General features: G+C 37.7%; 1 protein-coding gene across 4 annotated transcripts in view; it reads left to right on the plus strand.

Annotated features, from left to right (window-relative positions):
• Positions 1–24,181, plus strand: part of TRPC4 (transient receptor potential cation channel subfamily C member 4) — a 129,107-nt gene that overhangs the window by 88,419 nt on the left and 16,507 nt on the right. For 3 of the 4 annotated variants that reach the window (XM_021541883.3, XM_021541882.3, XM_077781425.1), the window contains 3 exons: positions 3,655–3,991; positions 15,848–15,987; positions 23,793–24,106. In XM_021541883.3, coding sequence (XP_021397558.2) covers positions 3,655–3,991; positions 15,848–15,987; positions 23,793–24,106 — 791 coding nt within the window. Of the gene's footprint in view, positions 1–3,654; positions 3,992–15,847; positions 15,988–23,792; positions 24,107–24,181 lie in introns of those variants that run through there. The other variant, XM_031504617.2, reaches the window with a different exon arrangement.

Raw genomic sequence — 24,181 nt, forward strand, 5'->3', positions numbered from 1 at the left:
TATTGATAAATTAAACTTTAAAAGAAATTTCCAAATGAGACACAGGATAATTTTCCAAATATCTGAAAAATACTTTGGATTGATTCATAGCTAATATTATATGGCAAATGAAGCTCAGAACAATAAAGAAAAGTCTTCAGTGAAGAGCCAGATATTTTTGTTGTTTCAGGACATTGCTAACCAACCTTGCCAATGTGTTGTTAAAAAACACCAGCATGAATATTTAGACTTTTCAGAAATGCATTAAATCATCTGTAGATAAATACACTGTGTTGTGTTTTCTGTTACAGACCTTTGCCTTTGGCACTAGAGCTGCTTCCCTATGCATACAGCTCTCTAAATGCAGACATAGTATTTCATATGCTTGCTCCCTACCATACCATTAGTTGTTTCTTATGCATTTTATGTCAAGCAAGTAATTTAAAGCATGTTACTAATGCTGCTTCCTCTGACTCCAGCTATACCAAATGCATAAGTCTATGCAAGTTTTCTTCTGTATTTAGAGGATCCAACTAGTGCTAGAATTCTCTTGTCGTGGTCATATTTTGAAGAAAAGTTACTGCTGATTTCTTATGAAATTATTACTATGAAAATTGTCTCTTCAGTGTATGGGATTTGAAAATTTTCTGCACTTACTAAAAAACTTCCTGTGCCTCAGAACACCATCCTTGACACATTATACCTTAGCTACACAGTCCCAACACCATAAAACCTAATATGGGTGTTAGAAGACAAGAGGCATTTTTTTAAGCCTGTTCAGAAGTGCTTCTTCTATTAACACTGACAGTTTTGCATATTAATCTGTTTAAAGATTAGAACTAAGCAATGCAGTATCCACTCCATTGTGGAGCAGGCTCCAGTTGGTGCATTCAGCCAGGATCTCCCCATGACATGAGGTACCTCTGCATCAATTCTGGTCTGCCCAGTCCCAGGGCAGCCTAGTATTTGGACACTGGAAAAACTCCTGTCTTTTACTTAATTTTCTCTACATTGCAAACAGGAAAATTAATTCCCTTTTAACCATGCTTGGCAAGGAGTAGGTCCCCTACATCTGTCACCAGGCTTTGCTAGACCCTGGCAGCTGTTCCTTCACATAGCTCCCCAACTCTCCAAGGGTGGCCAAGGATGTTTAGAATGGAGACACAGGCAAGACTTAGGCACTGCTTACTTTAGGTGAGAGGATTTGTAATTTCTTTCATAATATCTTCCCATTCTTTAGTAATGGGAAGATATTATGAAGAGGAGGAAGCAAACATGGACCTGTTACTCTCTGGGGCAAAAAGAGAAAAATATTTTATTGAGGAATGACTCACACTTTTTCACTAGTCTGGCAAAGCACCTATCTGTATCTACTCAAACTAATTAAGTTGAAAAATATTTTAGGGAAAATAAACTTGGCAAAAGCCTAACTTTGAAACCATCTGCTCTGACCACATACAGTATTATTCCAGACATTCATAACCTGAAAGAAACAATGTGAAACTTTGAGAATGCATTTTTCTAAAGGAGGAGTACATTCTGTTGCTCTTCTTTAAGGCTATTTTCAAGATCCTTACAGTAGGAGTAAGTTTTCTTATCTTTTGCAACAGTCAGAGGCAGCTTCACTGCTGGTGTCTGGTACGCAAATTTGTCTCTACTGAAGACTCTGGCATTTCATTAACGTACACCAGGTTTGAATTTGGCTGAGGTAATCAATTCTGACAAGATACAGACATATATAGAAAGGTGCATGCTGACTCTCATTTCATTCCAATCTAAAGAGCATTTTTTACTAGTAGTAATCCCAATGATTTTAGAAACAGTTTGAGAAGTTACCTGTTTTTCATCCCCAAAGGAACTTGGCTCCTGTGGTTATAAGTATTATCAAGATAATGTAAGACTCCAAAATAACATTTGATTCGAGTTGAAATCTGAAAATATTTAGTGAAAAATTACAATTTTGTAATAAGAGAAAAAAGTTTCTGTATAGCTTTACTAAGTATTCAGCTAGAGGTTTAATCCACTGTATGTAATAGACTCATACGTGTGTGAGTGTATTGGGTTTGCATGGCAAGATTTTGATAGCTGGGCTTCTTAAGTGAGATGCTGCCAGAAAATTTCCCCATTTCTTTCATGTTGGATGCTAGATACTCTAAAATGGACATGCTTCTGGCCAAAGGTGAATCCATCACTGGTGATGGTAGTGCCTCTGGGATAGCAGGTTTAAGAAGAGGAAAGAAGTTAGTGCACAGCTCATGAAGAAATGCAGCCCTTGGGAAGGAGTCATGTTATAGAAAGTTGTTTCCCATGGGAGGAACCCCACAGTGGAGTAGGGGAAGAGTTGAGAAGTCCTCCCCCTGAGGAGAAAGGAGTGGCAGAGATAACATGAGGAACTGACCAAAGCCCTCCTTTCCATCTCCCTGTGCCATGTGGGGGTAGAGATAGAGAATTCAGGAGTGAAGCTGAGCCTGGGAAAAAGGAAGGAGTGAGAGAAAGCTGGGTTTAAGATTTGATTTTATTCCAGATTATTCTACTCTGGTTTAATGGGTAATCATTAATTGCCCCTAGTTGAGTCTGTTTTGCCCATGATAATAATTGGTGAGTGATCCTTCCCTGTCTTTATCTTGACCCATGAGCCTTTCCTTTTATATTCTCTCTTTCTGCTCACCAGCTGAGGAGTGGAATGATAGAGCAGCTTTGCTGGGCACCAGGCATCCAGCTGGCATCAAACCACCAGAGTAACAGAAGGAAAATGCTAATTTTTTTTAATGAAACTCTGGCCCTCTTTCATACATATGTTGCTTCTATTTTATGCCTTTTATGTCAACTCTTGTGTGCTGATACTCTGTCACCCTTATAAAAGAAAACAGTGGGGAAATAGGAACTAGTGATCAAAGAAAAGTATGACATAAAACCTTGATATATACTTTTTAGAAAAGCTATCTGAAAAATATTAAATGTTTACTTTGTTTTGGGGTGTTTTGGTGAAATTCAGTTTTAAGTATCATATTCCAAAAAATAAAATCTCATAATGATAACAGATAGACCATAAAATATCACGCAGGGTAGGTGTGTATCCTGACAAGGGTTGGTGAACCACTGGAGAATACTAGTGCTAAGTTCACATTGTGTAAATGTTTTGCAATTTTGCAAAAGCATCTGTAAGAGTTTTGTCAGTGTTAAAGCATGTAAACCTGATTTTTAGAGAATTAGCAGGGAACATATTGAGAACAGTTTGTTCATGGCTGTGGAATTCAGTTTCATTGTTTGCAGACCTCAGTTGTGCTCCTTGGTTTCTACTTCATGTGCTGTGAATTCTCTACTCAAATGTTGCTGATTAAATAAGATGTATTTGTGAACTTGCTTTTCAGTTTTAAGTCAGGTTTTGAAGTCCATGTGTTTAGCTGTCTGTTGTCTCCTTGTGTACCCAACCAATGCAGAGGTGAAGCTTTATTGTGAAAAGTAAATGTTTGTTTTTGTGCACTATAATTTTGGCATTGAAGGAAAGGCATGCTGACCCAGCCTTGTCTTACTGATACAATCAGTATGAATGGGCTTGCATAGGCTGTGGATTTATTTTAATGTTTTTAATTTCTATCTATTAAAGATACATACAATGAAAAAACTTTACAGAGGTAGTGAGAAACTAACTCTCTTCTTTTCTTCTCTTTGTAGTTTGTTGCTCAGCCCAACTGCCAGCAGCTGCTCGCATCCCGCTGGTATGACGAGTTCCCCGGATGGCGGAGGCGACACTGGGCAGTGAAGATGTTGACATGTGTTGTGATAGGACTCCTTTTCCCAGTCTTCTCTGTCTGCTACCTGATAGCTCCCAAAAGCCCATTGGGGCTGTTCATCCGAAAGCCATTTATCAAATTTATCTGCCATACTGCATCATACTTGACTTTTCTGTTCCTGCTGTTGCTTGCCTCTCAGCACATCGACAGGTCAGACCTCAGCATGCAGGGACCCCCTCCAACCATCGTCGAGTGGATGATATTACCGTGGGTCCTGGGTAAATGTATTACTAAAGAAAATACAGTGAAAAGTATTTTGACCACTGTGGTTTTGCCAGGCATTCCTGAGGCAGGATACAGCAGAGTTCTATCATGAATTATTGCCCTACCAAAGCAGGCAGGTGGTCCAGCTCCTCCAGTGTAGTAGTAGTTGACAACTACATTGTCAGCTCCTCAAGAGTAGTTGACAATGTAGACAAACAGTAGAGTTTGAAAATCCAAAGTGTTACCATCTGATAGATTACAGTGAGGCAAAATAAAAGATATCAAGGATTCCTTCGTATGATTACACAGTGCCCTGAAACATATATTTATTTTCTTTTTAATATCTATTTCATCCAGACCAGAAATTGTTCTGGTTCTTGTAAGTACCTATTTTTTAAAATTTTGTAACCTACTTTAAAAAAAATTCCTTTACTACAAGAATTATTTTTCATGTAGGGAAATGAGGCATAGTATAATTTCTGTAGTGCTATTACTAACCTTAGTTACCTACAGTACACTTCTTTCTAAATGACAGATGCACCTATTGCAAACAGTGATGAACAGCATTTTCAAGTATTTTCATTAAAATATGCACACAGACTATTTTTTTGGTGCAAAACTTGTCACTCAATTCAAACCAAACATCCTATATCAGAATCAGAAAGAATAGGAAAATTCCATAGCATTTTTAAAATAGAAAGGAAAAAACAAACCTTACCTCTCTATCCTCATAGTTTAAAATAAAAATTTCGGGCTGGGATTATTGAAAGCCTATTTTCAGTGGGCCATGCCATCCTTAAACGTGATCCCTCTTGTGATCCTATTATCCTAGGTGCTCCCTAACTCTGCGTGTCTACCCTGCTAGGTGGTAATTCCTCTCAGTGTGCTGTGGTCTCTCCTCTTTTTCTTATTTTAAGTATCAACACAAGTTGGACCAGGTCAGGGCAAATATATTTAAGGCAAAAATATTTTTTTAGACAAATATATTTGTCTAAAATAAAATTACAGAAGGAGGGACTCAGTAGTCTTGGCTGCAATAATTTAGGTTTGATATATTCATTAAAATTGTCATCACATAGACAGATACTTGCACGAAAATTTCTGAAACTTTTGTGGAATTTTGATACCATTACTTCTCCCAGAGCTTCTCATTAAGATAACTTCTTCCAAAATGTTTCTTCTATTTTTCCCAAACATGTGGGTTTCTTTAGATCAATGTAACTGTCAAGGCTTTTGGCCCCATTGATCCTATATAATTTACTGCATAGTGTTGAATTTGTGAGCACAGTAGTGCTCGCCACCAGTCTTCACTGTGAGGTGTGTTTTTCTTGGCTGGGTATATATTTCTAATACATTAAAAAAGCCAAAGTCTAAGATTATTGCAAAGAAATCATTAAATCTGGGAGGTTGTCTTGACTGTTACTTCTTATAGACAAACCAGACTAATTTCTGTAAGCAAGATTCACATTTAAATATTTAAAGAAAAATTTCCTCCAGTTAATTTTCCCACTCTTTTACCATCAAGAAATGAGAAACTAATATAAAAACTATTACCTTTATACATTACCTTCTTAGAAATAAATGCTACAATGCTGAGGAGGAGCAGGAGACTCTTCTGTGCTGTGCCATGCCCAGAGGAGACATTAGTATCTTTTCTGTCTGGTCTTCCAAAATAGCAGGTAGTCAGTATCTATCACAGTATCCTGAGGCTAAAGGATGATAAGAACAAATGCACAGCTGACACATAGACCTTGATATGCCAAAGTGTATTTTGTCATTAACCTGTCTTTTAACAGAGCTGAAAGAAAGAGGCTCAATTTGAGAAGGGCAAGAGCTAGTTTCTGTAGTAAAGGCAATTGAAAATTTTTAGTGACTAGCTCCTCTCCAGAAAGCACTCAGTGAGAAGAGGAAGAACCTCTAATGCCCTCAACCTCTGACATAGTTGTTTACTTAGGAAGATGTTTATGTGACTCAGCATTCCCAAAGCACTTGTTTGAAGAAGCCATTAACCCTGAGAATTATGGTGTTTGAGATGACTATCACTTCTAAAAGCAACATCATTATTTTCAGTATAGACTCATATGGCTGGATTATGCCTGTGCTGAACAAACCCTTCATCTGCAAGCAGTACAGGTCAAGTCAAGGGAACCACATCCATAAACAAAAGTTCATGAGCATGGGTGAAGATCAGTATTTTGATACCATTGCTTAAATAGCTTATAGTCAATCTAGACTGTGCTGTTCAGAAAAACCATGCCTTCCAAAATCTCTTGCATCCAAAATGATGCATTTTGCACACTGATCTCTAGTGTTTCCTAACTAGCAGTTTCCTGTTCCAATTTCACATTATCTGTGTTCAGCTTTCAGGTTTTGGTTCCTGTAGTGCCTTAGCCCAGCCAAATAATAAGGCCTCAGATTCACCCATCATAATTTAAGGCAATTAATTTGGTACCTGATTTCCCAATACCACTGAAGGAGACCCACATCTCCCCAGGACATTCCATCTCACAGCATGTGATGAACATGTCCCTTTCAGCTTTTTTGTTCATATATTTAGGTCTTTTTCATGTTCGCTTTTTTTTCTGTTTGGTTGCTTTTTGTTGAGGTAGTTGGTTTTGTTCGTTTTGTTTTGATGGATTTTTGTTTGGTTGCATTTTTTCAGTGCTTTTTGGTGGTGGTAGTTGTTTTTCTAAAGGAATGAATCTCAGCCAAACCCTGTTCTTTTCCTATTATACATACAAACTGTAGTCTAGTCATCTTTTAATAAACTTAATATTTTTCTTAAGTCCATATCAATAAGCTAAGGTTTGTTTCCAGGCTGCAATTTAGTTTCTTGTCTCATCTCTTTAAACCATTAAATTATGCAGTATCCTTAAAAAGAGTAAATTAAGCACTCTTCAAGGGAGACTATATCTGAGGTACATAGAGATACTTTTGCATTTTCTGAATGTAAACAAAAAAATTTGTCATTTGAGTCAAAACTAGTGTGGCTCTAGTGTTATAGTTCTTTTCTGAAACCTGCAACATGACCAAGTACTTCCTTGGGAAAAGGATATCCTGCAGCAGCTGCATGTCAAATTCAAACAGAATTTTTTTTTGTTTTTCTTAATTCAAATAGCTCTGGTTGTAGTTTGCATTTTAATGCTATCTCTCTTAAAATTTAGAGAGGAAGAGCTCACTGTTGCAGGTTTCTCATTAGCATGAATTTCAGGACACAAATATTTCATGCAACTTAAGAAGTTTCAAGACTGTCCATAGTGACCTAAGCTCCCCAGTGAGCAAATAGTAATTAGCATTTTCCAACTACTATGTAATAGAAGGCTGAATGTGCATAATTAGCACATAATTAAAAGTGTCACTAGAGTAGGAGGCTCTGAGGAAAAACTTGTATTAGCCTACATTTCCATGGAGACTATCGACTTTACATTTCAAAAGTCTCTTGAGGAAAGTTCTGCATTAATTTTGTCTTTTACATGATTAGATGATTACACAAGTGATGCTCCAATATGTGGCGATTATCCGTGGAACAGTAAGTCAGTGTTACAAGGCTGTCATAACCTTAAGTAGTTGTTGAAAAATTTCTCAGAAAGAAGAATCAGAATCTCCTGTCCTTGCACTTAAAAAAGTAAGAAACAAGCTTTGGCTTATAAGGAAAAGTAATTGTCATCTTATTATTGGCTGTTGCTTTACACTACAAAAACATAGGCCTATTTACTGTACTTAAGAATCCATCACCATTGGAAAAATGAAGAAGAAAATCAAGAGTATCATCTTGGGAAAAAAACAAGGGATAACAGCTTTTTCTATCATCATATCATCTAGCATCATATCCCCCATCCCCCATCACTGTGTCCTCTGAGCATGATAGCAGTGATTCAGAGGGGAAATCCAACAAGACCCTACGTCACCCTCTGTATGCCTTGACTGCAGCTCATGTAAGGATGATGTTGATCCTTGTACGTTTGTCACAGCTGTTCTTCTGCCCTAAACCATGGCCTCAAACCCAGCAGTGACTGTACTCAGTGTCCTCACAGTGGTCATTTGCTTCACCAGCAAATGCTACAAATTTCAGAGGAGAAAGGCATCAACCAGAAAAATCTAGTGTTCACTAGTTGTGGTTAAAAAGCTCCCTGCCATTTTTTCAGGGTGACTGTAGCAAAGGACATTTTTTTAGGGATTTTTTTTTTATGAGTTTTTTGCTCTTTTATGGTCATATTATATGTTCATTTTAATTGCATTGTTCAAAAGCCTGCCTGGAGCGGGAATACAGCCTTACTGTATCTCTTGAACAACATGTTCCCCATCCTTTCTTTCAGAATGGTTTGTACTGTTGGAGTACATGAATCTATAGAGAATGTGGATGTTTGGGAACTGTGCAAAATTGCAAACATTTGTGGTTAGCAAACTGCTGGTGGGATGTACGGGAATGTATGGTCTTGTCAGTCCTTAGCACGATGTACATCCAAACTGATGGCACAGCAGGACACTTCAGAATAACTGATCATAGAGGGAGCAAGTACAGTGTGCATCATCTTCTAAATTAGGTCAAGAAAGTGTTGTGTAAAAAAATAAACATGTAGTATGAACTGACATGTTTCTGGGAGCAAATATAGAGGTAATATGGCTGGCAAGATGAAACAGTATATAACCAATAGTGACATATATAGAACAGGGGAGAAAAACAAACCCAGACAAAGTAGGAACAAAACTTTTTTAAGGAAGGATAATGCACACAGTAACCACAAAAGGCCATTAAGTCCAAACTACTGCCAAACACAGGCTAACTGCAAAGACAGGTCACATTCTTCAGGCTGTATCTCATGCCACAACATGCAACCATCCTTCATCCTTCCAATGTGCACCTCTAGAACAAGTCTGGCTCCAGCTCTTCAAAAACAGCAATTTCAGTAGTTGATGACAACAGCTTTAAAGAATCACAGAACATTCTGAATTGGAAGGGACCAACAAGGACCATCTCCTAAGTGAACAGCCCGTACAGGGATCAAACTTACAAGCCTGGCAGTATTAGTACCATGCCCTAACCAACTGAGCTTTGAGACTATTCACCTCCCATTAGTGTTCTCTTCTTTAGCCTGAACAATATCAGCTCACTCAACCTCCTCTTCTTACACATTATGTGGTCCAAATCCCACTTAGCTTGAAGTCCTTCCATTAAGATAATTTCAGCCGGTTAATATCTCTTCTTTGCTAAGTATTCCAAAACTGGATTCAGTAACTAAATTATTTATTTAAACATCAGGAGAGCCACTTCTTCTCCAGACTGCCTGTATCTTGCCATAATAGGACCTTTTACTTGATTACTTTAATTCAAGTTGTAAGTATTTTAGGTAAATATTTTCTATATAGATTATTTTATTTTATTCTTTGGTTGTTGGTGATGTTGGCTGATGTGTTGCTTTTTGTAGTTTAAGATTGATCTAGAATGGTCTTGTTGTTTCCAAAATGGAGGCAAAAGAAAAATGTTTTGTTTCTATTATTAAAAAAAAAAAAAAAAGCCAGGTGACTTTTTCCCTGGGAAGTACTTTTAATGGCTCCTCTGGCCACATCATTCCCAGTTCTTTACCTGACCTGACATAGGACCCAGACACTGCACAGTTTTTCCTCTCACAAAGAGGCATTAACCATGGGAAATAGTACCCATAGTTGTACTCTGTTAATAAAATATGCCCCAAAGAGTGGAAGCCGCTGAATTATGCCAGGATGCCTCTTGGTACCTTCAAATACCTGCAGCAGAAATCAGTTCATCAGCCCAGGTGTAAACAGAAGAGCTTTATCAAGCCTCATCAATACTCACTGAATTCCCTGGAAGGACTTTCCTTTGCTTCATAGAGCTTTAAATCATTAGCAGCTTGTCTCACTTCTTATAGCTGTGAAAAACTCTACATCACATAGCAGAGCAAAGTTGATTTTGTCAGTTAAATGATTTCACAGCCCAGCAAAAATATGTTCTCCAAGAAACATGCTAAAATACTGTTGTTGATCTTGGCATGCAGAGATTGACCCCAAGGAACCTCTTGCTTCCCATCACTTAATGGTAAGGAAGAAAAATAGCACTGAGAAACCAACCTTTTGTGGGAAAGGTAAGGCCAAAATTAGGAAGGGATCCACAAAACTTTTTGAGACCAAACATAATTCAGGATATTGCTTTTTATATCTCTCTGACAAATTTTGATGTTATTGTTCACAGTGAGACTTTAACTATAATTATAATTATAAACAACAAAAAAAAACAGTGTTGTAGATCTGGCATAAATCTTTGTGAATTTCCACAGTTGCTGGAAATGTGTTTTTGCATTTGCTTGAGTCTCAGTACAACATAGGAATTTAGAAAGGCTGTGCCTAAGTTTTTTTCCTTAGAGCCTAAAACACCTTTGAATGGATTTCAGAGGGAAGTTATTTCTTTGTTGTTTGTTTCTTTTGCATGAGACAAAGATATGTGTTCCTTAAGAGTAAAATTACAGCTCTAAGTAGCTATAAAGGATCAAACAGGATAGATCCAAAGTATTTTCTAATTGGAAGTTGTCTGCCAGCACTAAAACATACTGTGTTTAACCCAAGCATTTATCCAAAGGAACAAAGAATTTTTTTTATGACAGTATTGAGCTGCTACCCTGCTCAAAGTTGGAAGGTTTGCCATCAGAGTCCTAATTTATGAAAAGAGAAGCAGGTCCACTTTTTTTAAAAGACATTTCAGTATCTAATATCCAAAGATTTCAAGACTGGAAATACAGCTTCAAAATTAAAATTTATAGCTAAATATCTAAAATAAAAGCTAATCTTATCAGTGTATATTTATTGATGGATCTAAACATTAACTCTATGCAGTATATTACTAAATTCTTAAGGATTTTTTAAGAGTTATGAGAACTTTAATGAAAGATGTTATTTTTCTAAGAACATTTTTATTTCAGTGCTTTTTGTTTTTCTAAGATATATTTTCATTTTGTTTGTTTGAATAAAACTTATTTTACAATATGTAGGCTTTATTTCACAAGAAACAACTTTTTTCATTAATGTTCAGAAAATTTTGCTGCAAAAAAAATATTTAGCTCGCAAATTAATTTAATTTCTCTAGATTAATTTTATCTGATCAATTTGAGTTCCTTTCTCGCTTCAGGCAAACTGGACTTCAGTCAAATGGTTGCAATTGATCAGCTTGCCTGTATAATATTTCGCAATGCTTTGCAAAACTTCTCCATGGTGTCTGTCATTCCAGGCCCTATGTGGTCTGTGGGATTCCTGCCCTGAATTTATCTATTTCATCCCATTAAAGCCATGGGCATTTATAAAATTTTTATCTGTTGCTCATACTGTTTCAAAATATCCATGCTGTTATTTCTCTTTTACTGCTCCAATGTGTGGGTATAAACAATGTAGCAAGTATTTGAAAGTCTTACCCTCAACTTTTTAATTAAAATCCCTGATTAATGAGGTGGAAGAGATGTATAATGTTTATAATTTCCTTGTAAGTGGCAATGAATGATAACAGCATGGAATGGATAGGTGAGGATCTAAGAGGCAAGTGTTAAATCTGACTGGTGTGAAAAGATGGGCAAGACATAGAGCAAATAGACAAAAGGAATATAGCAAAGAATATCCAGCTAAAATAGTGAAATCTGCTCTGAGTGGAATTATTTCAGCTAAATGCAGGCATCTGGAAGTTAAGACATCTGTTTTAATTAACCTGATCCTCCATGGCTTCCTTTTCAGCCAGTGGGAAGATTGACCCACCTGCAGATGACAGGATTATTGCCTTGGAGATTCTTGTTTCCTCACAGGGAGCTAAAAGAGTGCTTTGGGCAAGCAACTTGTTCCCAGCCTGGTTTCCTAAAAGGCTTTTAGATCTGTGCCCTGTCTTTGGCTAGTTTCTCTTAGCAGTTTTTCCCCAATATGTGTGTGCAGGCTGGCAGTGTCCCCTCTGTTTTGTTGAGCTGTCAGCTTTCTGGCTTCTGAAAGTGTAGCTCTGACACAATCTCTGTCAGTATGCAGTAGATGTTGCTCCTTTGGCACATTAATAATCAGGCAGTGCCTGGACTCTCTCTTTCCTACCTGTAGCAGTGCCTCTATTAGACAGTCTTGTCACTGCATATCTTCTCTCCTACATGTCAGGTCATGTCTAGAAATGCCCTAAAGACTCCTTTCATAATAAAATCAGGTACTATCCAACTATCCATTAATCTTCAATGTAGAAAAGTGTGCAAGGTCACAGAGATAGTTCTGCTCTGATCTCTGGATGTATTTTTCTTTAAAAAAAAACAAACAAACATAGATTTTCCAAGTCTTTTCCTGATTTTCCCAATGAATGTAACAGAAGAAAATTGGCATGTTGTGTCAGAGCCTGTGGAGGCAAGGGTGGTCTTACTTCTTCCCCCCAGTAAAAAGATACAGTTCTGATCTACAACAAGATTTCAAGGCCTCTGTCTGCCCTAAATTAAACCTGAACAGCACAGCTGGGAATCCCTGAGGTTTGTTGCTCAGACTACCTTCATCATGTAAGCTCACCAGGCCCTAGAGACATCTTCAGCCTTGCATAAAGGCTCTGGGATTTCAGAGTACATTTTTCTAGGATAGCCCTTCAGGCACACTTGGATTTCCAGAACTCTAGAGAGTCCAATTCTTCCAACATTCATTGCTCCAGATGAGCCCTGCTAAGAATTCCTAGCCATGGAGACCTGGTCGCTGCAAAGACTCTGATTGCAGCTCTCATGGTGAGGTTGCCCTGGAATTGTGAATTTGAGCAACCTTAGGACTTGGTAGCAAGATTTGCTTTCAAAAACATATGTGTGGGCAGCTCTCCTGTGCATATATGGGCTGTGTGTGTTTAACAAACAACTTCAAGTTCTCTGGAGTGACTTAGGATCTCAGTAACTGTATTTATATACTGAGTTTGTACTTAGATGCTTTGGCTGGCATGAAGAGCAAACTATCACATCTCTCTTACAGCCAGCAAAAATATGGGATTTACAGTTTTCCACTTCTGTTTGCTTGAAAAGAACAGGCATCAGGATGAACATAAAAGTTGTCTTGAACCAAAAAAATAATTAGAACCACCACCTTTATAAGTCCCCAAAGTATACTCAGAACTTTCAGCTGCCAAATGACTTCCCAATTGCCGGTAGCTTGGATTAATTGGTTTCTAATTCAAAATGATCAAATTTGCAACAGCCATATACTCTCTTCCACTATTTTATAATAGGTCAGTATTTCTCTGCTAATGTCAACTTTAAAATTACATTTCATTTTCTGAAGCCCAGGAAGAGCTTGGAAAAGCAGTCTGGCTTTCCACTCACAAACAGATGAAGTGCAGCAGCATTAGTCAGCATTTCTTTTTCAATCTGTACACAATCCCATTATATTTTAGGTAGTGCTGTCAAAGCATACAATACTGAGCAACAATCTTACAGAGAACAGCCCCATTGCAGTCTGTGTCAGTTCCCATTTTTGGCTGGTTTTGAACCGTAGAATATCTTCGCAGAAGACTTGAATTAACCTAAAGCCTCTTGTTAAAGCATTCATCTTATTTTGTATCCCAACCTATTCCTGCTGTCTTTTCAAAGCGTATTTGAACTCTGATGAGTCACAAAAAAGTTTAGTTCATACTATGAATGTGTGCATTGATTTCTGCAAAATCTTTTTATTTGGGGATCTTCTGTCAATGCAGCTGTTTGCTTCCTGTGCCATAGCAGTCTTGCCAATGTCAAGATCCTACAACTTTTAAATGAAAGTTTCTTCAATGAAAAAGAGCAAGGTACTTAGGGGCCATATCTGTATTACACAGACTTTGGCTTGGAGCCTGGAGCCAGGTCTTCTCCTGCAGTGGTGATTTTTATGTGCTATAAAGCAGGTGGAGCAGCAGTGATTCAGAGCAGTGTCTGAAATGTGAAGGGGATATAGTCACACACAAAGCAGCTGCTTTTATGACCTGATGATGGTTAAGTCTTAGCAAGTTGTGCCTGAAAGGTATTGGAAGAGCAAGTGGGGACATTTGCAAGTTCATGGAATGTGTGATGAAAGTTGGAGAAGACTGTGGAGAAAAGGGGGAGGCAGATCTGCTGTCACCGTGTTCATACTGCATGTCACGAGTGACCAGGGCTTTGAAAAGCTGAAATGGGCAGGCATGTAGGAGCCTGCCCTAGTAGCCTTGTGAAGGTGTGTTGCTTTTGTGATGGTGCTTGGGCAGCTAACAGCAGTGTAGCAGGATTTGAAGTTATTGACCCCTGCCGTGCAATCATGTTCTGCTGTTCTCTCACTGTTACTCAGCGCAGTTGATTGCATCTTTAAAATAAGTGTTCACTTTGTAATACTGCTATATTTTCTGGGTTAGTTTTATCTGATACACTACAGATAGAGTTTCAGTCAGCCTGTCTAGGCTGTTGTAGGCAGTAAAATGGGTCTATTCCACTTTCCTGTCTGCATGTTCCCAGTGAAGTCCCTCCTCAAGTGTGTTGCCCCAGGTCTGCAGAATGCTGAAATGGTGATGGGGGCATGGCTGAAAATTTATTTTTCACAGAAGAAAATAAAAGTTTCTGGATCAATCAGATGATTCAGATACTCCTGAGGTTTGTGATTATTGGTGATGACACACAGAAACAAGATGGGACCATGTGTCTGAGGTTTGAGGGTGAAGTTAGTGAGGAAGAGGACTTTTCCTTTTGAAAGCAATCAGGAGACAGAAAATCTAAGCCAATACACTACAAAATTAAATTGTAATAACTCAAAAACCTACCTGGCACAAATAAGAGTAGGCCAAAGATTACTTCATTTGGATCATGATTGAGAAAAATGACAAGTTTTTCATCCAGTCAACCAGAAGACCCACTGCGACAAAATGTTAAGGTTTAATGTGAATTAGGCTCATATTTAGAAAATGCAGAGCTCTATAGATTCCTGCACAAAATCTGTTTATCATTTTCTAAAAGAGCAAGGGAAAAAAAGACATGTTGAATTTACTGTATCTGAACACCAATATGTGAGAGACTGGAATTATTTCTGCCTCTCTAATGAGCACAAAGTAAGAAATTCCTACAAGAAAATAATTAACTGTGAAAAATCAAAACATCTCTGTAGATAGTAACGTGAAATGTGGATCTAAATGTACTGTGTTGTTTTATTAATATATTATACCACCGTAATGTGTAGTATCTTCTTCAGAGTGCTTTTAACTTTTATAGTGTTAAAGAGTGTCCACACAGTTGTCTCTGAAGCTGTTAAACCAAGTTCATGTCAGACAACTTGCAAGATTTTCCACTTGGATTGAATATTTCTGTTTCACTGTGCCTAGCACAATATGTGCTCTGCACACCTGAAAACAGTTTCAATTCCTTCATGTCCCAAAGGAAGGTGTCAGCAAAAGACTTTCTTCTGAAGACACTACCCTTTCATATGGAAAAGAGACACTTTATTTCAGCATTGACAATAACAATAGAAATTCTCTTCCTTATTGTGTGAGTTCCAATCAAAATAAATTGTGTTGGACTGACCTGCAGTCACAAATTTTCCAGTATGAAATACATTGCATCAGTTGCCAAGGACTGGGTTGACACCAGTAACTTATTTTAAAACCCTTTTTATACATATCAGGATACAATGAGAAAGAGATTGAAAAAAACCCAAAGAAGTTGTCCTTGTAGAAGCAGATTTTTTTAGGGGGGTTTTGTGTGACAAATTAATTCTGGAAATAGTGAAGAGGTGAAATTTCACCTATCTAGATGTACAAATTAGAGTACTTATCCAACTTCCCTTTACACTAGATTTAAGGAGAATCAATCTATCATGAGTTAAGTGTCTAGAAAAGTCACAACCTTTTTAAACTTAATATTCTTGCCTAATGAATTATGTTCTATTTACAGGTTTTATCTGGGGTGAAATTAAACAGATGTGGGATGGTGGACTACAGGACTACATTCATGATTGGTGGAACCTCATGGATTTTGTAATGAACTCCCTGTACTTGGCAACAATCTCCTTGAAAATCGTTGCATTTACAAAGGTAAACTGTAAAAAAAATCAGCAACATTTTAAGGATGAATTAAATCAGGCTTCTTCAATCTTTCATCTGTGTTTGGAGGTCCTGAGGCTTAGTAATTCAAGAGATGTATGATGTGCTCTATGAATCTTCTGCAGCAATGACAGGAAACTAGACAAGTATAAGAGCAAACAAAATATTGTTTTTTATGCTTTTTTCTTCTTAGCCCATGCAATGTTTTCTTATTTTGTCCTGAACTATCATATTGTTAAATTCTTGAGAAATGAAAATTACCTGTAATATGTAAAATGGTTACATTTTATGTTAATCTTTGATTTTTTTAAGTGAGAAATTCTTGCCCCTAAGTCTATTTTACACTATTCAGACAGGTCTACTGCCAAAATATGTAGTCAAAATTGGTAGGGGGAACTAAAGAGCAAGATTTTAATTTATTTTTAAAATTTATTATAAGTGCAACATAAAAAAGTAAAACTGAATGGGATAAAATGGTCGCTAGAGTCTAGGTGTATTCATTTTTATATTCTTTTTATGGAGTTGTTGTGAATATTCTTATATTTCAACTGTTTTAAGTATCTTACAAGAGAACAGTCCCTTTTTCCAAAGGCATAGACCATCTTGTGTGAACTTTTTGTATGTATTCTACATGAATACATAATATGATAGAAATTCCTCCAAAAATGAGATATTTTAAGCAAATAAATGGTCTCAAGTCCAAGGAAGCCACATATGAAAGGAAATCTGAGAATTTTTTAGCATTTGTCATAGAATTCTTACCACATGCAAGTAGAGATAAGCCCATTTTTACTGGCCACTGGGCTCAACATTGTACTTCAGCTTTTTCAAGTTCCCTGCAACCAGCGATAATTTATAGTTGCAATAGTGCTACTCTGTGTGCATGGAAGGAGAGTCCCTCCTCTGCCAAGATTCTTTTGACTGGGACAAGGAGAGAGCTGTCAAGTAGCCAGTGATGGCTTCCTCTCCTCAAACAGGAGCTGTTCTTGCTGCAGCCCTGCCACAGGCATAGAGGAACTGAGGCACTCTAATTTCTATAATCTTGTGTCTGGTCACAAATGTGTCAACCAGTCAGGAGCAGGGATGAACAAAGAGCCCCAGGTCATGTGTTGACACATCAGCCTTCTTTGACAAAAGGTTTCTGACATGCTGGATCTGTGGCTGCAAACCTTTGGAAGCCTTCTCACTCAAAGAAATTTGGAGCCTGAAAGAGGAAGGTGCTCCAAAGAGTGGTGAACTGTCATTTAAAAACTAATTAAATGCCTTTTTACTCACAAAGATGCCTCATAATAAAGTGACTAGAATATAAATAGTCATTTCCCTGTCCCTTGTAACAAAGCATACAGTTCATTTAAAATAGATGTTTCCAAAGCATTGGAGATGTTTTTTATATACAATTATTAATTGCAGAATATATTGATTAGAAGACATTATAATCCTTTCATCTCCCAAATGGCTTCTGCTTACAGTAATCAGATTCCAAGGTGACTGTATCTGGGATAATGTGCATCCATTACTCTCCAAATTAGTGTTTACATTTTAATCATAATGAATACAGTGCAATACACAAAAGCTGTGCTAGTCAGCTGAAACACATGTGAAGTAATGAACAGAGAAATATAAGTGTGATTTAATACCCTGCCACATTCCTTCAAATGCCTGCAACAGAGTTGCTTGCCACTATGAGATTGAGAGGATGCCAAATGTAACCAGTATGTTTTAATGTAAAGCTTAAATTTTCTTTTCCTAAGCATTGTCAGTCAGGTTTTTCTAAGTTACAGCTCTTCTGTCTTTATTGAACCAAATATATAAGGTCAGTTCTTAGATTTTTTCTATCTTCTATGGATCAGTTCCGGCCACCTAATAAAACATTTTAACCAACTCCCTTGAATAAAATTATGAGTGTCCCCATGCTACTCTTCTGTGTGATAAATATTCCCAGAGTAAAATATAGTGTTTATTGCCCATTTAATGCACTTACTGATGCAGTAGTTAAGTAGATGGATATTATCTAGAGTAGCTGATGGGGTAATGTAAAATTGACCAAAGCATATAATTTCAGGATGAGAGAACTGCTAAGATAACTCAAACTAACTGTTTTCAGTATTCAAATAAAATAAGGACATCTTATAATTTTCAATGGCCTATCGTTTATCGTCTCTGTATCAACATGTCTTCCTAAAAGATCCAGTATATCCATTGAAAATGCTCTCTCCTCCATAAAAATATCATAATATACAGTATATTGTCATATACTTTTTATAGTACAAGATGACAGATTTTAAGCAGCACATTTGTTTTTATTGAGGGTTTTTAGGCAGAAATCATTGTGCGTTAAGAAAAAATGGTTCCTTTTATGTTTTTTTAATATAATTTATTTTGTTCTGATATGTAAAGTACAGTGCCAATATGTGTGCAGAATCTACTTTATTTCTCTTAAATACTTGTTAAACCTGAGCATTGGACCTAGTCCTGCTTGTTTCCCATTCTGCTGAAAATCACATACAAATTCATATTGCTGATAACGTGCCTCAGCCACTGACGTGAAGATCTAGTCGGGAAACAAATTCCTATTCAGGGCAAGAACTCTGAAAAGTACTTAAAGTACATTATTTGTCTCAACATTTACTGTTTTGTTCACTTAATGATCATTGTGTCAGGTCTACTTTGTTCAGTAGTAAATAGGATTACATATTTCTCCTGCTACCAGTTCTGCAGAAGCTAACATCTTCTTGCATTTTGCATTGTAAAATTGTTTTGATTGATATTTTATCAGATTAACAGACTAAATGTCCATTTACACAGGCAGATTAACACCTCTCCACCCCTGAGAAATTATGGATTTAATTTCCCATTGTAATTACCATTCTAAAGCTCTCTTCTAGGCCATCCCTCTGCCGTCATCCTACTGCTGCTTTGAAATTCCACATAATGAATGCAAAGATTGGTACATACATTTTAAAATAGGAAGAGTTCACATTTACATATGACTTTCCATGAAAGTATTTAAAGTACTTTTCCTGAAATGGATATTATTTGACTAGTCTCTTTGTGACCAGAAACAAGGAGGTGATCTTAGACTGAGATCCAGCAGCCCATTAAACATTCAGGTAGCCTGATCTACATGTCTGTTTTATCTCTCATGGTGTTTCCAAGAGATCGAGAGTTCACGTCTTTTGTTTTAATGGGAAAACAGTGATCACTCAGCTTTTTTGTTCTCATACATGGTTCAGATATTGAATTTGCATTTTAATTACTTTGAGTAAGGATCAAGGATTATTACCTTGTATTCCCTGGCTGACATTGCAAAAGCATCATATATTTACCTTGAAACTCTACTGTTTATTTCTGCTCAATTTGTTTTCTGCTCTTAATTTTCCATCGATATGCCATGTATATTTCCTTCAACCACAGAGCCAATAATTGGTGTTATTTAATCAAATTAAGTGATGGTTGGTTTTGTTACATGTCAAAAGGTTGTGACTGCATTTCCAGCAGGGACAGAAATTCATTAGGGTCACCAAACAGAGGACTGCAGAATATCAATGTCATGATTTATAGCAAACTCAGTGTTGCTATGTTTTCTCTTACCATTTTCCACTCCTTAGAACAATATAAATTTATTTGTCCTTAGAACAATATTAATTGTCTGTTCTGTGTAGAACAGAAAGAGTTTGACAAACATGAGTGAGAGAAGAAATACTTCAGTTCTATGTGGTTTCACTCTAAGATACATTTTTTATTCTTTTTCACTGTTCTTGGTTTTAGCATACCTAATCTTTTTCGCTACTCCTCTCTATGTTTCTTTTCACATGAAATCTGCTTTGTTCTCTAAGTTTTTTTTTTTTTATTTCTAGATTCCTTTCCAGCAACTTCTGCTCTGGTTAGTGTAATCAATAGGGGGTTGTTGTTAGAGACCCTCTATACTCATTATTTTCTTTATATTGTTTGCTGTCTTCTTGCAGTTAGTATATTTCACACAGTTTCCAAATTTATCTCTCAGGCCTTCACCTTTCTCACTTTTTTCTGCCAAGTATTTACAGTCTTTTAAATTATGTTTCTTCAACACTAAAATAACTGCCATCACTCTCTGCTTATGATGGTGACACCTCTTGAATTCTATCCAAACATGCAGGAAGCATTTGGGTCTAGAAAAGGAAGGTCAGTTACACTGAAATATCACAATTGTGTCTCTGATTTCCCTTTTAAAAATAAAAGGTCATTTTATCTTTTCTGAATGTTCAAACAAATCAGTTTTGTGTTTTTATCCAGGACATCATAGACAAAGTCCTTTTTTCCTCACCTTTCTACTAAACATAATTTCTTCTAGAAAATGGGACATTGGACACATCTTGCCAGACTAGAGCTGTAAGACAGTTTATCCCTTTCCCCAATGATCAGTGAGGAGAAAATGAGGAAGTTAAAGAGCAACTCACCTATGTAGGATATTTTCTTTCCCACTACTCTAGAAATTCTCATTTCTCTTTGCTGACTGTAGGAGTAGGCAGCAGAGTGCAGATATGGCTAATCCACACCTGACTTGTTTAACTTGATTTTTTGTGTCTTGGTATAGCATGTGCTATACTTATTCAGTGTCCTATAGTTCCCATTAATTTCTTGGAAGGGTATTTCCTTATATTTCTCCCAACTCCCCCACATCTGTAACTTCTCTGGAATCTGCTACTACTTGCCCTCACCTAAAATATGTCTGCAGTTTGATGCTTTTGATTCTCTACCAAAAATGCCATCTTTTCCCAGTTTCATGAATGTTCTTTACATTTCTCCATGACTGTATTTTACTTTATTGCCCCTAGACACCTTGTGTACTTTTCCCTAATCTGAGTATCTACTGCACTGCCCAGTATCAACCTTTGCTTACAGACAATTAATCCTAATAATTTAAAAGATGCAAGTTTTCAGCTGTTAGGGTTGTAAAGTGCCATGAGAATTTGCAGTAATGTGTGGTAAAATATTATTCAGATATTATAAGAATCATGCTGACAAGTTTGCATCTCTCTCTTCTCAAAAACACTGGAAATATTTTCCTGTGCATTTTCTTCTTGTTTTATCTCTTAGGCATTTTCTCCAGTAAGTAAATTCTGTTTTCTGCAGCCTGTTTTTCATCACTGATCTTGAGTCAATCAGAACTGGATTAAAGAGCCATAGTGGATGGGGCAGATGAGCATAATCATTGCATAGAGGATAGTCTAATGAAGAGAGTATTGATCTATGATTCCAGCAGGTCTAGATTTAATTCACTGCTCTGCAGAGAAAAAATATCACAGGTGAATGAAATGTAAGGCTGAGTAATTCTTAATTTTTTAATGGGCTATTTTTCAGTTTTCAGTTTACATCCCCAAATCCACAAACCTGTCAGCTGCTATGGCTGCTTGTGTATGAGTAAATGGCATTGTGCCAGGGATTGCTGTCAGGTACTGGGACAATTTCTCATGCATACCAGTTGGTTAGAGAAACCCTGGTGTGGGGCCTGTGCCAACTGTTAGCATCCAAAAGAATGCCTAGTTCCCTTTCACAGTTTGGATCATAGAATCACAGACTCATAGGATGGTATAGGTTGGAAAGGACCTTTAAAGATCACGTAGTCCAGTGCCTCTACAATAAGCACAGACATCTTCAACTGGATCAGGATGTTCAGAGCCTCATCCTGCCTGACCTTGAATGTTTCCAGGAATGGGTTATCTACCACCTCTCTGGACAACCTGTTCCAGTGTTTCACCACCCTCATCATACAGAATTTCTTCCTTATATATAGTTCAAATCTACCCTTTTTCAGTTGAAAACCATTAGCTCATTCCTATTGCTACAGGTCCTAGTAAAAAGTCTATCTCCATCTTTGCTATGAGGTCCTTTTAGGTACTGGAAGACCACAAGATCTCCCCAAAGTCACCTGTTCTTTGTGACCATTTTTACTGTACACCTCTGGACCAGCTCCAACAGTCCATGTCTTTTCCTGCACAGAGGATGCCAGAGCTGGATACAGCACTCTGGGTGGAGTCTCACCAGAGTGGAGTAGAGGGGCAGAAACCCCTCCCTTGGCCTTCTGGCCCCACTTCTTGTATATAGCCCAGGATACGGTTGGGGTTTCTGGGCTGTGATCACTCATCTACCAGTACCTCAACTCCATTTCCTCACAATCTCCTTGCTCCCCAGATTATCTTGATACTGGGAGCTGCCCTGACGCAGATGCAGTGCCTTGCACTTGGCCTTGTTAAACCCCATGGTGTTCCCATGGGGCCACTTCTTGAGCTTGTCCTGGTCCCTCTGGATGGCATCCTGTCCTTCAGGCATGTCAAACATACCACTCAGCTAGGTGTCATCTTTAGACATGCTGAGTGTACACTCCATCCCTCTCTCTATGTCATTAATGAGGATGTTAAACAGTCCCAGTCGCTGTACAGATCCCTGAGGGATGCTACTTGTCACTGATATCCATTTGGACATCAAGCTGTTGAATATCTCTCTATGGATGCACTCATCCAGAGAGTTTTTTATCCACTGAACCCATCAAATCCATCTCTCACCAGTTTAGAGAGAAGGATGTTGTAAGGGGCCATGTCAAAAGCCTTACACAAGTCCAGAGATGATGACACCTGCAATCCTTCCTTTGTCCACTGATGTAGTCGCTCCATCATAGAACACCACTTGGTTGGTCAGGAAGGCCTTTCCCTTGATGAAATCGTGCTGGTGCTTCAAATCACATCCCTGCCCTCCACATGCCTTAGCATAGCTTCTAGGAGGATCTGCTCCATGGCCTTCCCAGGCACAGGGGGAGTCTGACAGGTTGGTTGTTCCCTGGGTTAAAATTCCTCTCCTTTCTAAAAACGGCTGCAATGTTTTCCTCTTTCCAGTCACTAGGGACTTCACCTGACTGACAGGACTTTTCAAATATGATGGAGAGTGTCTTGGAAACTACATCAGCTAGTTTCTTTAGGATTCTGGGATGCATCTGATCATGTCCTACAGAATGAATGTATGTTTAAGTTACTCAGGTGTTTCTGAACCACTCTGAGAGTAATCACCTGTTTTGTAGGGCGAGTGTGGTGAAATGCTGTGATGCCTGTTTATGTTGTGTCATCTGGCCCCAGTGACACATGAAGTCCCTTTCCTTTCTGCTAAGGGCATGCCCAGCAGCTCTGAAGGTGCTTCTTTGTGGTGTAGAATAGGTAAATACAGATAACATGCCCTTTGAAATGTGCTTTGTATTATATTATCCCCTTCTTAGAGGGCTTCCTAGCATAGATTCTCTCCTCTGATATGTTCTATGAAACAGATTAAAGAGACCAAATAAATAGCAATGAATCTGCTAGTAGTTAATCCTCAATTCAAATATCTTTCATCTTCAAGATTTTTTTTTTGGTAGAGCATGAACAGAAGTCATGGTTTCAGGGATCAGACTCTTTGATAATGAGACACATAAGCAGTTTGCTATGGTTCATTTTCATCATTGGTCCAGTATTAGTTATTAATTGATAATTAATTTACTTGGTGATTGAATGTTTTCTTCTGACTTGCCAGAGATTTTGTGGGTTTCTATGCATCACTGTCAGCCCTGCATTTACCTGCTTGTACAGCTGGAAATTTCTATAATTCTAAAAAGCAAGGTGTTCAAAACTATTTCTTTTGCAGTGTTAGACTTTTTAAACTGTGAATATTTTTGCTGCTGTGAAAATTTATTGTGATATTTGCAAATTAATTGAGCAGCTTATAAAGAATCTGACATGCTTATTTATGCATCAAAATAGAGGAGTAATTTCTTCCCTTTTGCTTGTTTTCAGTATAGTGGGTTAGTTCCACGGGAGAGCTGGGACATGTGGCATCCAACCCTGGTGGCTGAAGCTCTGTTTGCAATCGCAAACATCTTTAGCTCCCTGCGCTTGATCTCATTATTCACTGCAAATTCTCACCTGGGACCTCTGCAGATATCTCTAGGAAGAATGCTGCTGGACATTTTGAAGTTTCTTTTCATATACTGTCTTGTGCTGCTTGCTTTTGCAAATGGATTGAACCAGCTGTACTTCTACTATGAGACAAATGAACCTGGCAACTGCAAAGGAATACGATGTGAAAAGCAGAATAATGCATTTTCAACGTAAGTAGCTATTTCTATCCTCCTCCTCGCCTCAAATATTTTAAGACTTAGATGCTGTCTACAGAGAAGAACCTC

This window comes from Lonchura striata, chromosome 2 (assembly GCF_046129695.1).
Source record: "Lonchura striata isolate bLonStr1 chromosome 2, bLonStr1.mat, whole genome shotgun sequence".
In the NCBI taxonomy this organism is placed as follows: Eukaryota; Metazoa; Chordata; class Aves; order Passeriformes; family Estrildidae; genus Lonchura; species Lonchura striata.